This window comes from Hyperolius riggenbachi, chromosome 2 (assembly GCF_040937935.1).
Source record: "Hyperolius riggenbachi isolate aHypRig1 chromosome 2, aHypRig1.pri, whole genome shotgun sequence".
NCBI classification, from domain to species: domain Eukaryota; kingdom Metazoa; phylum Chordata; class Amphibia; order Anura; family Hyperoliidae; genus Hyperolius; species Hyperolius riggenbachi.
In genome coordinates, this window is record NC_090647.1 from 13834884 (window position 1) to 13850361 (window position 15478).

The window sequence follows — 15478 nt, forward strand, 5'->3', positions numbered from 1 at the left end:
ACCAACAGGGGGGTCTTAGGTTTAGGCACCAACAGGGGGGTCTTAGGTTTAGGCACCAACAGGGGGGACTTAGGTTTAGGCACCAACAGGGGGGTCTTAGGTTTAGGCACCAACAGGGGGGTCTTAGGTTTAGGCACCAACAGGGGGGTCTTAGGTTTAGGCACCAACAGGGGGGTCTTAGGTTTAGGCACCAACAGGGGGGTCTTAGGTTTAGGCACCAACAGGGGGTCTAGGGGTTAGGGATAGGTACAGGGAGGGTTTTTAATAAACGAAAATATAAGTTTCACTTTACAAACAGGGAAGATTAACGTTTTAAGAATTGCCGATCTCATACACATTATTTAGTGATTTATAAATTCTTAAAACACTATTTATAAACGAAATTCTACACAATAATTTCTATAAACGATATTTCCATTTATCGTTTATACCACGCGCCCTTTTTTCCCGACGCCCTTTTCGTACGTACGCTGCACAACCAGCAACCACAGTATGAAGGCAGGTGAGGAAATCCCGTCCTCACTCGGGTTCTTTAGACATCAGATATGTGGGTCGTGCTCCAGAAAAAGCAATAGTTCAGAATTTGAAAGCTAGACTAAACCCCCAAAGCAGCTGGGGGCTGTTACATAACAACTGGGAGGGAGAATGCGCCCCAAAAATAGGTGAATGAACGTTGGTGTACACACCGCTCTACCCACCAATCGCTGTACTGTGCAGGATCAGGTCAGCAAGGCCCACAGTATATGTCAAGGAGGAGGTCCGCACCAGTTCAGGATTCTAGATGTATGTCTTTATTCAGGACGTATCCAATATAAAATAGACACATGCATCAAATTGCTGACATGTTTCGAGCTCTCTCAGCTCTTAATCATAGCTGGTTTAAAAAATGGCAACACCCCCTATAAATAGGAGGGAGTCATGAATCCGCCTTCCAAAATCCCTCCCCCAAATGGAGGTGGGGGGAGGGATTTTGGAAGGCGGATTCATGACTCCCTCCTATTTATAGGGGGTGTTGCCATTTTTTAAACCAGCTATGATTAAGAGCTGAGAGAGCTCGAAACATGTCAGCAATTTGATGCATGTGTCTATTTTATATTGGATACGTCCTGAATAAAGACATACATCTAGAATCCTGAACTGGTGCGGACCTCCTCCTTGCCAAAAATAGGTGGTAGTGTATGAACGGTATATCTATGGTATGTGACTAAAAATAGAAAAAAATATAAATAATAAAAATGGCTTACCTCAAATGAAGGGGCAAAGCCAATTTCAAACAAAAGGTTTATTAATTCATCAGACAGTCACTATCAATGATAACGCGTTTCGCGGAACACAGTCCACTTCCTCAGATCAAATACAAAGCAGTGTCTTTATACTGTAGACAGAAAGTTCGGAGCGCCTAAAAAAAATTCCTGAAATTGGGTGGTGGAACCAGATAATCCCAAGTGGGTAGACCAAGGAAGAAAATATCATTTTTGGATGACTGCCCTAATGTTATGCTGCCACCCCAACCTCCCACCTAAACATTTATGTCACCCTCTGTATATACAGATAATGATTATAAATTTGAATATCCTATGTAGTATGGCAAAGTTGTGAATGTGTCAGTTTTTCAAGTCTCAATAAACTCATACGTTTCCAGTGATAAACCTCCAGTGAAATCCTTCTAATGTACATTTCCAGCTACTCAGGAAGTAAAAGAAGTTGAAGCACCTGCCGGTTAATTTGCTGTCTGTGGGTCAATTAACAGGCAGCTAGAGGCGTTGATCGGCTATGTCTATCCCTTGATTAGTGGGAATTTGCATGTTAGGAGAATTGTTTTGAAGTTTACTACAGATCTTAGCTTAAAGTGGACCTGAACTCTTGCACAGTATAGAAGGAAAACACAGAGAAATGCACCCTGTATGTATTTAGATAGTTTAGCCTGTCTAATTCCCACAAGTTGTCATTTTATCCCTCAGCTGTGTCAGCTGACTGCCATGGCAGATAAGCTCATTTGAAAGCACAGGATGTTAACAATATGTCTGCTTCCATGAAAGCAGGAAGTAGACACACTGCAGATTTATTGCAGGATTTGTATCAGCTGTAACAAAGAAATGTTTTCTGTAAAGGTTATTGTGTTGTTGCGTATCTTTTAGAGCAGAGAGGAAGTTCTGAGTTCGGGTCTGCTTTAGAATCTTATAGAGGGGAGGAGTCCATTATTGAACGCATTTCCTCTTCCATTGTTTCAGTAAACTTTCCTTTATCTCCTTTATCCGGAGTCCGTAGATAACTGGGTTGAGGAACCCCGTGAAAAATAGGTGGACTGCATTGCCCAAGTTCTGAATGTCATAAGAAATGGCCGTTCCAGATCGGTACAGTATTGAAGAGACAATTCCAAAAAAGTAGGCCAGAATCACCACTGACAGATGTGTGCTACAGGTGTGCAGAGCCTTGTGTCTAGTCCCACCCGATGTAATCTTCATGGCGCTGTACAAGACTCTCAGGTAAGAGACGGAGATGATGGAAATGTCGAAGATAGTCAACGTTGTTCGGATCAGAAGCCCCACGCTGTACACCCTGGAGATGTCCCCACAAGCCAGGTTAATCAGCATTATGCTCTCACAATGGAAGTGTAGAATAATGTTGGACTTACAGAACTGCAACTGGGAGATCATTATGACAATCACACAGGTGACCACGCAGTTCCGCATGAATCCAGCAATGGAAAGAAGGACCGGTAGATGCTTGCTCATGATTTCATGGTAGTAGAGAGGTTTGCAGATGGCCACATACCTATCAAATGCCATCATCAGCATGATAACGGACTCTGTAACGATATTGAAGGAGATAATAAACAGCTGTATCAAACAGGCGTTCAAGGATATCTTGTCAAGCCCAACGAAAGACGCCAACATCTTGGGTATGATGACCGTATCATTGATGACACTGACCATTAGGAGGCTGAGGATGAGGATGTGCATGGGGGAATGAAGGCTTCGTTCCTTCCAGATCTGATAGATGATTGGACAGTTGCACATTAGGACCACCAGGTAGATGACTAGAAATGGAAGGATCAGAAGACTTCTGTGTTTCAAGACTCCTGGAAAACCCAGCAAGATAAACTCGGAGTAGGAGATGTTTGAGGTCTGATTTCTGAAGGACGCTTCCATGATGGGTTAGGACAACCCAAACTTCTTCTCTGGATGTGGAAAAAATTAAGTTTCTTACACAGTGATCAGAACTGAAACCTGATAGAACAGAATATATAATGATTGTAAAGCAACACAACTACGCGGTGTCTGAACGTTGTCTGGAGGGCCCAGAAAGGCTGCACAATGTTGGGTCTACATGAAACAGAGCACTTTAACTCTCAGACTTAAATTTCTGTCCTTCCCCTCCTGCTGACTGTAAATAGGATAATATTCCCCAGATGTCAATGTCATTAGCAGAGGCATAACTAGATATAAATGTCCCCCCTGCAAACATTTTGGTCCCCCCCCCCCCACCACCACTACCACTGGACTCTGGCACCAGAAGCATCCCCCGTTCCATAATAGCAATTGCAGAGTGGGCTGCAACAGAAGAGAATATTACCTGTTCCTCCACCGGACCTCTCAGCTCCTCTCCCCTCACCTGATGAGCGCTAGCGTCCCTCCAGCTACCAATGTCACGTGACGCACACTAGCAGCCTGTAGAGGGATGCTAATGGTATGCTTACCGCGTGAGTGAAGAGGAGATGAGCGTCCCTGCCACCCGGCGGAGGAACAGGTATTATTTGCTTCTGCTGCAGCCCACTCTGTAATTGCCATTATGGAATGTGGAGGGGGAGTGGGGAGGCACATAGGGATAGAGAAGCCCATCCGCATGCCAACATGGACAGACCCCTGTGAGCTCTCGGGCCCCCCCACCCCTACAGGGGCTGCGGGAGCTATAGTTACGCCATTGGTCATTAGCTTATGAACAGCAGTGAGGCATTACAGGGCTCCGGAGGCGTCAATAGGGTTGGTGTCACCTTGAAACTCATGTTATCACCTCTCTTTTACCCCATGAACCCCCAACCTCACCAGGCTAAACAAAACCAATTGTTATCCTCGCCACACTTTGCTATAGGGGATGTGGATGGGAATTCTGGCCATGCCTACTATGGTGATGAGGGAGCAGTACCACACATACTTTTGCTATGGGGAGAGGGAGTAGTTAGGGACTGTTTTGCTGGGGGATGGGGGGCTACTAGCATACCCCTTACCCATTTCCACAAAAAGCTAAAATGAAATAAAAACACAACTGCAAGAAAAGTCCTTTATTAATCTTAAAGAGACTCTGTAACAAAATTGTCATCCTTATTTCTTCTATCCTATAAGTTCCTATGCCTGTTCTAATGTGCTCTGGCTTACTGCAGCCTTTCCTAGTTGCACAGTGGCTGTGTTATCAGTGTTACATGATCTAATGTTCTTTCTTCTGTCGGCTCTGTCGGGCTGAGGCTTGAATGTGTGGAGTGTGCAGGGCTGCTTGTGATTGGATAGAAGCTATACACACCCTCTCCAGGCCCCCTGCACACTCTGCATGACTCACACACTCTGCTTACGTGAGCCTATCACAAGCTGGTTTGTTTGTTTGTAAACACTGCATAAAACTTGGAATTACAAGCCAGGATTGCAGCAGGGAGTGGCAGAAACAGCACAGAGGGGCCCAGGAGAACATAATGAATAGAATGGTATTCTTTTTATTGTAAGAATTTTAGAGTACAGATTCTCTTTAAGAAGTAATAGAGTGTTGTACCGTGTTAGCTATCAGTAATAGCAAGACGTTTTGAATCAGGATGATACCATTTATTGCCTAACTTGGAGATTAATATACAGTAGGGCTTGGCTAATAATAACTTGGTTCCAAGTCCGATGAAGGCTTATTATTAGCCGAAAGCTTACTGACTATTCATCTCTAAGTTAGCCAATAAATTATGTCATACTATATCAAAACTCCTTGCTTATATTAATCTTAATTAACCATAAATACTTTCCTTTTGTTACTCCCATGATAGCGTCCGTGGAAACAATCCAACACCATATCTTTTCGATACCCGACGAACGATGAACACCGCACATAACAAACCCATTCCCAGCCCTGGACATGCCATACTAAGCATAACAAGCACCAGATCATTTCTAAAATCCCCTCCAGTACCCCTATTGGCCTTTTAACTGACCAATGAGGATTCCCACTGGTCTGACCAATAGGGGGCGCTGGAGGGGATTTCAAAGATACTCTGGGGCACATGCCCTGACACAGCAGCAGCTGCCACTCTCCATGCCCCTCCCCCACTTTACTGTCCCACATTAAGTATAGCAAGCCCAAAGCATCTTTACATTTCATTTCAGTGTCCCTTATTGGTCCTTTGAGCCTAGTTGCACACATAACATAGCAGGAAAGGTAGCACTTTCTGTCATGTGCATTATTACGTTTTTTTGTTTGCGTTTTATTGCATTTTTTGTGCTGTTGTGTTTTTCATTCTTCTTTTGTTCATTTTATGCATTTTCAATGCATTTTTGTATTGCGTTTTATGCAAATCACTAGGAAGACAACAAGAAGCAGAAATACATCATTTTTTTTTAATTTTTTTTTGTAAAAGACATAAAAAAGCATGAAAAACGCGTACAAAACGCAATACATTGCATTTCCATTGACTTTCATTATGTGCATTTTGTATGCAGTTTAAATATTCCTGTTGAATTTTGATTGGCTGTTGTAGGCCCCACCCACTTTCCTGAATATTAATCTCATTCACCCAGTGACCAATTGTGGTAAGTTTGAAAATCCTGCCATTAACAGTCTAAGAATGGCTGCAGTTTACATTTTCCCATTAAAAATGAATGGTTGAAATGCGATTGGCTGTTTTATGCTCCTCCCACTTTTCCTGGATTTGTAACCTCAGTCACCAAGTGACCAACTGTGCCAAGTGTGGGGACTCTGGCTTGATTACTGTGAGAATGGCAGCCTTTTACATTTTTTCCATAGACATGAATGGGTGAAATCTGATTTGCTGTTTGTAGCTCCGCCCAGGTGTGCAGGGGGGCCGCGACACCCCCAGAACCTATCATCCCAGGTAGTAAAGCCCCAAACACACCCCATACACACAATACAAAAAAAGAGTGATTTTAAAAAGGCAAAATTGCAAACGCATACCCATTCATTTTTTTATGCGACCCATTGAGTAACATTGATGCATAAAATGCAGCATTTTATGCAACGCTAGCGTTTCTGCTATGTGTGCACCTAGCCTCACAGACAGGGCCAGATTTCTGGGAAGGCCATCAAGGCTATGGCCTGGGGCGATAGGGCGATAAAATCAGATAAGATAAGAAGGGTGGCAGGACTTGGAGAGAGACGAGGTCATATGTCAAAGTAAATCACCTCTTCTGGTCCCCGCAGCGCAGCCAGCCAGTTCCCTGCTCTGCACTAATTGCTGAATTCCAGAGTTCCCCAATCCCTGCTTCTCTCTCTCTTACTTCCTGATGTGTTATGATAATCAGCATTTGCTGTTACCTGATGATCCATTCCTCTGTATGATGGACATACAAGTCATGTGAGAAATACCAGGGATTTACATTACAAAGCAGATAGAACTAAGTTCCGCTGAGTTTTAATGCAGGAATTCCCAAACATCAGTGAGCTCTGCTAGTTTCCTCACCTCTTTTACAGCTGTGACACTGACCTCAGCACAGTTGTTAATTACTTTCTTATCTAACCCTTATTTATGACTGTTTCTCTTTTTTTTTCCTAGCTAGTAGTGATTGTCATGATATAGCAGCTAGTTATGATGTTGGGATAATACAGAAGCCATATTTTCACATTTTCTGTCTGCTGTGTATTATGTCAGATGTGTATGTATGCCAGTCTGGCAGCTGGTTTCATGGAAGCTGCTAATGTGAGTTCTGCATGCAAAGGTAAATTAAATCTGCATTCAGTGTCCAGCAAGAAAGCTACCATTGTCTGCATTGAATAGATCAATTACGTTGGATAGGCACAGGAACCTAGACATTCAATTAGGAAATGTCTACCTAGCCTCTAATTAGGAAACACTTAATCAGACAGTTGCCCGACCACTTTGAAGCCTATACAGATGATCGGCTACCTGTTGGTCTGAAAAGGAGAGCAGGAAATGCTAAATTGGCTTGCTAGCCTCTGGCAGGGAGATGGCTGATTAGGCCAATAGCCAGTCATGTCCTTACCTTTGATCTGCTATGAAATACTGTCTCAGATGTGTATTTTGCTTGGGCAATTGTCACCTGTCACCTGGAATAGGGAAGTCTTTTTGATGTGTGTGCTAAAAGACAATTTTACCTGTGGAAATGAGATCTACGGGGAGATGGGAAATGTCTGCAAAGTTCAAAGTGGGACAGGAAAAGCCTTGACATTTGCATGTCACAGCTAGCCTAGATGTGACAGGGGGCTCTGCAGACGGTGATGTCACACTTTGGGGAAAATTGCATTAGTTGTGGGACTGAACATCCATTGCCCCAGGCAACAAATCGGCCTATAAGAGCCCGCCGAAGACCTCCACAAATCATCTTCTCTTGGAGGTAGTGCATAGCTAGAGATGATCCCGATTGAATTGGAAATTTGTGTCTTCCCACAACCAAGTTAGACCTCGTACTGGTAACGTTTACACCCGTTTTATTTTTATGCAAACTGTCTTGTGTATCTTTGTAATTTTTACTTTGTTTTTTTGTAAATCCTTTTGTATATATTCTTGTCTGCACTGTTCCACTTTTTGGAATATTAAATATTTATTTAATACGCCTGACTTCTGATGTACTAACAGCTCATAGCCTAGAAAGAGACTGCAGTGTAATTTGCGTTACAAGTTCAGTGCCTGATTGTGCCTTGCTACTGTACGATTGTATTGTGTGTGTGGTGTTCCCGTATTTGGCCTAAAGCGCAAAGTTGACCCAAATACGAAAGGCGGACTGCATGCAGGCCACTCGACAGCAGAGTGGGAATTGTTGAAGTGTCTAGCAGCAGCTAGTGGTGGCAGTGAGAAGTGTGTTGAGGGGTGAAAGCCTTGTGTTAGCTTGAATAAGGCTGCTCCCCCTCTCAATCTGGTCAAACCCGCAGTCGGGAACCATATCTGCAGGCATGCCGCGGGGCCGGTTCCTGACAGTGATCTCTTCCCTGCTTCAGTTAACTCTTTCCTGACTCATTCTCTGTCCTGCTCCTACCATCTATGAGAATTGCAGGAATAAAAATGTGGTTTGCTTCCCTTTCATTGCTAAACTGTCACCTGAGCTGTTACTACCTCTATGCTAGTGTGTATGGTTTGGCATCCTTCTCCTTTCCTGTAGCAGTAGAGCATTGTATCATCTTAACCATCAGTGAAAGCAGAGAGTTTTGAATAAGAATGATACCATTTATTGGCTTAAAAGAAAAAGAGTAAGCTTTCTGCTAATAAGCCTTCTTCAGACTTTGTTCCCGTATACTGTCAATATGTTAGAGCACACCACCATATGTACATTCAACATTCAAAAGAGATACGTAGATTTTTCAGCAAATATAAATAAATGTCATTCAGATGCTTTAAAGTGGATCTGAACTCTCACACAGGATAGAAGGAAAACAGAGAATGTACCATGTATGTATTTAGAGATCCTGTCTAATTCCCCCTCCTCTGTGTCTAATCACAAGTTGTAATGTGATCTCTACACTACCTGACTGCCACAACAGCTAAGCTCATTTGAAAGCACAGGATGTTAAAAATATGTCTGCTTCCATGAAAGTAGGAAGTAGACACATTCAGATTTATTGCAGGATTTGTATCAGCTGTAACAAAGAAATGTTTTTCTTTAAAGAGAACCCGAGGCGGGGTTCTTCCATGGCAATCCATATACAGAGGCTGGGTCTGTCTTTAGAGCCCAGCCTCTGTTGCTAGTTAGTTTCCTTCAAAGCCCCCCCTGCGCGCTGTCAGACCCCATAAAACACAGCCTCTGTATGCGGATTGTGAAGGAAGAACCCCGCCTCGGGTTATCTTTAAAGGTTATGATGTTGAATACTGTATCTTTTAGAGCAGAGAGGCGGTTGGTGACAGCAGGCCTAGGGCACTGGAAAGTACAATTCCGGCCCTGCTCACAGACCAATGGGACATTCAAAGATGCTTTGAGCTTGCTATGCGCACTGACCACCTGGAAACCCCGTCATGAAATCCATTGCCCTTTCTTTTGATATATGTAAATTTACACTACCTATCATTATCTGTCATTTACGGTAACTGCTTGCCGACCGCTGTACTGGGGACAGCCGTGTGACACGGCTGTCCCCCGGGAGGCACAGAAGTGATCGGCTGATAGCCGATCACCGGCGTACCTACCGGGGATGCGACCCCCTCAGCCGCAGGGGGGCCCGGGGCTGCTCTAGGGCCCGCTCACTGTGCGCGGGGGGAGCGCTGCTCTGGACCCCCCAACAAGGTGCTCAACTGGCCGCAGCGTCTAATAGACGCTGCGCCAGTTCATTCCCCTCTGCCCCGCTCCAGCAGCCTGCATAGTCTCCGGCAGGCAGAGCAGGGCTACGGCAAGATGGCCGCCGAAGAAGCCCTACACTGGAGACTATTTGTGTCTCTAGTACAGGGCTTCGGCAGCCATCTTGCTGTAGCCCTGCGCTCTGCCTGTCAGCGCGGGAGATGTGCTGCAGGAGGACTCGGGGAGCTGCGAGCCAGATGCCGGGAGAGGAGAAGACTTCTGTCAGGTAAGTGAATTGTTTTTTTTTCACAGGTGCATTTTTTTTTCTAGTGTCTGCTGCCCACATTGTGATTTTCAGGTGTCTGCTGCCTACATTGTGATTTTCTGGTCACTGCTGCCCACATTACGATTTTCAGGTGTCTGCTGCCCACATTACGATTTTCTGGTGTCTGCTGCCCACATTACGATTTTCTGGTCACTGCTGCCCACATTGCGATTTTCTGGTGACTGCTGCCTACATTGTGATTTTCTGGTGTCTGCTGCCCACATTACGATTTTCTGGTGACTGCTGCCTACATTGTGATTTTCTGGTGTCTGCTGCCCACATTATGATTTTCAGGTGTCTGCTGCCCACATTATGATTTTCAGGTGTCTGCTGCTCACATTACGATTTTCTGGTGCCTGCTGCCTACATTGTGATTTTCTGGTGTCTGCTGCCCACATTATGATTTTCAGGTGTCTGCTGCCCACATTACGATTTTCAGGTGTCTGCTGCCCACATTATGATTTTCAGGTGTCTGCTGCCCACATTACGATTTTCTGGTGTCTGCTGCCCACATTACGATTTTCTGGTCACTGCTGCCCACATTGCGATTTTCTGGTCACTGCTGCCCACATTGCGATATTCTGGTGTCTGCTGCCCACATTACGATGTTCAGGTGTCTGCTGCCCACATTACGATTTTCAGGTGTCTGCTGCCCACATTACGATTTTCAGGTGTCTGCTGCCCACATTACGATTTTCTGGTCACTGCTGCCCACATTGCGATTTTCAGGTGTCTGCTGCCCACATTGCGATTTTCAGGTGTCTGCTGCCCACATTGCGATTTTCTGGTGTATGCTGCCCACATTACGATTTTCTGGTGACTGCTGCCCACATTGCAATTTTCTGGTGACTGCTGCCCACATTGCGATTTTCTGGTGTCTGCTGCCCACATTGCGATTTTCAGGTGTCTGCTGCCCACATTACGATTTTCTGGTCACTGCTGCCCACATTGCGATTTTCTGGTCACTGCTGCCCACATTGCGATATTCTGGTGTCTGCTGCCCACATTACGATTTTCAGGTGTGTGCTGCCCACATTACGATTTTCAGGTGTCTGCTGCCCACATTACGATTTTCAGGTGTCTGCTGCCCACATTACGATTTTCTGGTCACTGCTGCCCACATTGTGATTTTCAGGTGTCTGCTGCCCACATTGCGATTTTCAGGTGTCTGCTGCCCACATTGCGATTTTCTGGTGTATGCTGCCCACATTACGATTTTCTGGTGACTGCTGCCCACATTGCGATTTTCTGGTGACTGCTGCCCACATTGCGATTTTCTGGTGACTGCTGCCCACATTGCGATTTTCTGGTGACTGCTGCCCACATAAGGATTTTCTGGTGACTGCTGCCCACATAAGGATTTTCTGGTGACTGCTGCCCACATTACGATTTTCTGGTGTCTGCTGCCCACATTACGATATTCTGGTGACTGACTGCTGCCCACATTAGGATTTTCTGGCCCACATTACAATTGTCTGGTAAAATGCTGCCCACTTTACAATTAATTTACAGTGAAACGCTGCCCCATTACGATTATTTGGCACCTATGGGGGGGGGCCCCATCCAAATATTCGCAGGGGGGCCCAGTGATTTCTAGTTACGCCCCTGTAGCCGATCAATGTGATTGGCTGGCGGGGGGAGGGAAGGAGGGAGGGCCGGGTATAGAAAAAAAAATAGTATTATTTATTTAAAAAAAAAATACTAACTAAATTAAAAAGTAAATAAACATGTCGGCAGGGATCAGAGCCCACCAACAGAAAGCTCTGTTGGTGGTAGCAAGGGAGCAATGGCTCTTTGATCAATATCCAATGATGCTTCAAGCAAGTCCAAAAAAACAACAACAACAAAAATAAAAAAATAAAAAAACAAGATACTACACTACCACAAAGCTAACAATTTAAAAAACAAAACACAACACAAAGTCTGTAGAGGAATCCATAAGACTCACACCACGTCAATAACACTAGCTGTAAATATTTAATAATAAAAGTGTGGGACTGAGATGAGGACATTAGAGTGTAAGCTCCTCTGCTATAGAGACTGATGGGAATGGATCAGTGATCTCTGTGCAGCAGTGTGGTGTATGTCAGAGCTATATAAATGTATAATAATAATAGTGTGTGACTGTGGTGAGGACATTAGAGTGTAAGCTCCTCTTGTGCAGAGACTGATGGGAATGGATCAGTGATCTCTGTACAGCGCTGTGGAATATGTCAGAGCTATATAAATGTATAATAATAATAGTGTGTGACTGTGGTGAGGGCATTAGAGTGTAAGCTCCTCTGGTGCAGAGACTGATGGGAATGGATCAGTGTTCTCTGTACAGCGCTGTGGTGTATGTCAGAGCTATATAAATGTATAATAATAATAGTGTGTGACTGTGGTGAGGGCATTAGAGTGTAAGCTCCTCTGGTGCAGAGGCTGATGGGAATGGGTCAGTGATCTCTGTGCAGCAGTGTGGTGTATGTCAGAGCTATATAAATGTATAATAATAATAATAGTGTGTGACTGTGGTGAGGACATTAGAGTGTAAGCTCCTCTGGTGCAGAGACTGATGGGAATGGAGCAGTGATCTCTGTACAGCGATGTGGAATATGTCAGAGCTATATAAATGTATAATAATAAAAGTGTGGGACTGAGATGAGGACATTAGATAGTAAGCTCCTCTGCTATAGAGACTGATGGGAATGGATCAGTGATCTCTGTACAGTGCTGTGGAATATGTCTGGGCTATATAAATGTATAATGATAATAGTGTGCGGCTGTGGTGAGGTGATTAGAGTGTAAGCTCCTCTGGTGCAGAGACTGATGGGAATGGATCAGTGATCTCTGTACAGCGCTGTGGTATATGTCAAAGCTATATAAATGTATAATAATAATAGTGTGTGACTGTGGTGAGGACATTAGAGTGTAAGCTCCTCTGGTGCAGAGACTGATGGGAATGGTTCTCTGTACAGCGCTGCATAGTAAGTAGTGATGACAGGCAAGGGATGTAAGTGTCAGAATGACAGCTCAGGATGGTCCTCTGGACATACCTGCCGACAGGTGAGGTGTGGGTCTTTGTCTCGGAATGAGTGTGTATTTATATATATAGACCCCTCAGGGGAGATCACTGCTGACACCTCATTATCTGCATTGTCAGAAGCTGTAGATCGTACAGTGATATCTGAGCAGTGATGTAACCACAACACATTATGACAAAAGCAATAAAGGGAACCTTTATTTTAATACATTGATCAACACAGAGCTGGATCATCCAAACCTAGGCAGTTGCTTATGGTCTGGAGAGAATCCAGGGCCGGATTTGTACTTTTTACAAGGACAACTGTCACCAGCTGCCCCCTGACCACCAACATGACAGCATCTCAAACAACAACCCCCCCATTTCAGTATAAGTAGACAGATGACCCCCCACTTCTCTATAGGTAGCAAGATCCCCCCCCTCCCCACACTATAGGTATTCAGAAGCTCCCTCCCTCATCTCTAGGTAGCCAGATGCTTCTCCCCCTCCCTCATCTCTAGGTAGCCAGATGCTTCTCCCCCTCCCTCCCTGTAGATAGCCAGATGCTTCTCCCCCTCCCTCCCTGTAGATAGCCAGATGCCTTTCCCCCTCCCTCCCTGTAGATAGCCAGATGCTTCTCTCCCCTCCCTCCCTGTAGGTAGCCAGATGCTTCTCCCCCTCCCTCATCTCTAGGTAGCCAGATGCTTCTCCCCCTCCCTCCCTGTAGATAGCCAGATGCTTCTCCCCCTCCCTCCCTGTAGATAGCCAGATGCTTCTGTCCCCTCCCTCCCTGTAGGTAGCCAGATGCTTCCCCCCCTCCCTCCCTGTAGATAGCCAGATGCTTCTCCCCCCTCCCTCCCTGTAGATAGCCAGATGCTTCTCCCCCCATGTAGATAGCCAGATGCTTCTCCCCCTCCCTCCCTGTAGATAGCCAGATGCTTCTCCCCCTCCCTGTAGGTAGCCAGATGCTTCTCCCCCTCCCTCCATGTAGATAGCCAGATGCGTCTCCCTCCTCCCTCCCTGTAGATAGCCAGATGCTTCTCCCCCTCCCTCCCTGTAGGTAGCCAGATGCTTCTCCCCCTCCCTCGCTGTAAGTAGCCAGATGCTTCTCCCCCCTCCCTCCCTGTAGGTGGCCAGATGCTTCTCCTCCCTCCCTGTAGATAGCCAGATGCTTCTCCAACCCTCCCTCCCTGTAAATAGCCAGATGCTTCTCCCCCCTCCCTCCCTGTAAGTAGCCAGATGCTTCTCCCCTCCCTCCCTGTAGATAGCCAGATGCTTCTCCTTCCACCCTCCCTGTAGATAGCCTTATGCTTCTCCCCCTTCCTCCTTGTAGATAGCCAGATGTTTCTCCCCCTCCCTCCCTGTAGGTAGCCAGATGCTTCTCCTTCCACCCTCCCTGTAGATAGCCTTATGCTTCTCCCCCTTCCTCCTTGTAGATAGCCAGATGTTTCTCCCCCTCCCTCCCTGTAGGTAGCCAGATGCTTCTCCTTCCACCCTCCCTGTAGATAGCCAGGTGTTTCTCCCCCCTCCCTCCCTGTAGATAGCCAGATGCTTCTCCCCCCACCCTACTTGTAGATAGCCAGATGCTTCTCCCCCTCCCTCCCTGTAGATAGCCAGATGCTTCTCCCCCTCCCTCCCTGTAGATAGCCAGATGCCTTTCCCCCTCCCTCCCTGTAGATAGCCAGATACCTCCCCCCTCCCTGTAGATAGCCAGATGCTTCTCCCCCTCCCTCTCTGTAGATAGCCAGATGCGCCCCCCCCCCTGTAGACAGCCAGATGCCTCTCCCCCTCCCTTCTTGTAGATAGCCAGATGCTTCGCCTTCCCCTTCCTTGTAGATAGCCAGATGCCCCCCCTTCCTTGTAGATAGCCAGATGTTTCTCCCCCCCCCTGTAGATAGCCAGATGTTTCTCCTTCCACCCTCCCTGTAGATAGCCAGATGCTTCTTCCCCTCCCTCCTTGTAGATAGCCAGATGCTTCTCCCTCCCTGTAGGTAGCAAGATGCTTTTCCTCCCTTCCTCCCTGTAGATAGCCAGATGCTCCCCCCACCCTGTAGATAGCCAGATGCCTCTCCCCCTCCCTCCTTGTAGATAGCCAGATGCTTCGCCTCCCCCCTTCCTTGTAGATAGCCAGATGCCCCCCCCTTCCTTGTAGATAGCCAGATGCTCCCCCCTCCCTGTAGATAGCCAGATGCTTCTCCCCCTTCCCTCCTTGTAGATATCCAGATGCTGCCCCTCCCCCTGTAGATAGCCAGATGCCCCCCCCCCTTCCTTGTAGATAGCCAGATGCTACTCCCCCCCTTGTAGATAGCCAGATGCTCCCCCCCCCCCCCTTGTAGATAGCTAGATGCTTCTCACTCCCTGTAGGTAGCAAGATGCTTTTCCTCCCTCCCTCCCTGTAGGTAGCCAGATGCTTCCCCTCCCCCTTGTAGAATGCCAGATGTTTCTCCCTCCCTGTAGATAGCCAGACCCCCCCCCTTGTAGAATGCCAGATGTTTCTCCCTCCCTGTAGATAGCCAGATGCTCCCCCCTTGTAGAATGCCAGATGTTTCTCCCTCCCCGTAAATAGCCAGATGCTCCCCCCCTTGTAGAATGTCAGATGTTTCTCGATCCCTGTAGATAGCCAGATGCTTCCCCCCCCCCCCACTTGTAAAACGCCAGATTTTTCTCCCTCCCTGTAGATAGCCAGATGCTTCCCCCCCTTGTAGAATGCCAGATGTTTCTCCC

General features: G+C 46.3%; 1 protein-coding gene across 1 annotated transcript; it reads right to left on the reverse strand.

Annotated features, from left to right (window-relative positions):
- Window positions 1-2198: 2198 nt before the first annotated feature.
- On the reverse strand, window positions 2199-3152 carry LOC137544602 (olfactory receptor 52K1-like). The gene has a single exon (XM_068265698.1). The coding sequence runs from the start codon at window positions 3150-3152 to the stop codon at window positions 2199-2201; it is 954 nt and encodes a 317-aa protein (XP_068121799.1).
- Window positions 3153-15478: the final 12326 nt, after the last annotated feature.

What these genes read in the sequence shown, in the direction of transcription:
- LOC137544602 (XM_068265698.1), bottom strand. Translation starts at nt 3,152, where the DNA reads ATGGAAGCGTCCTTCAGAAATCAGACCTCAAACATCTCCTACTCCGAG.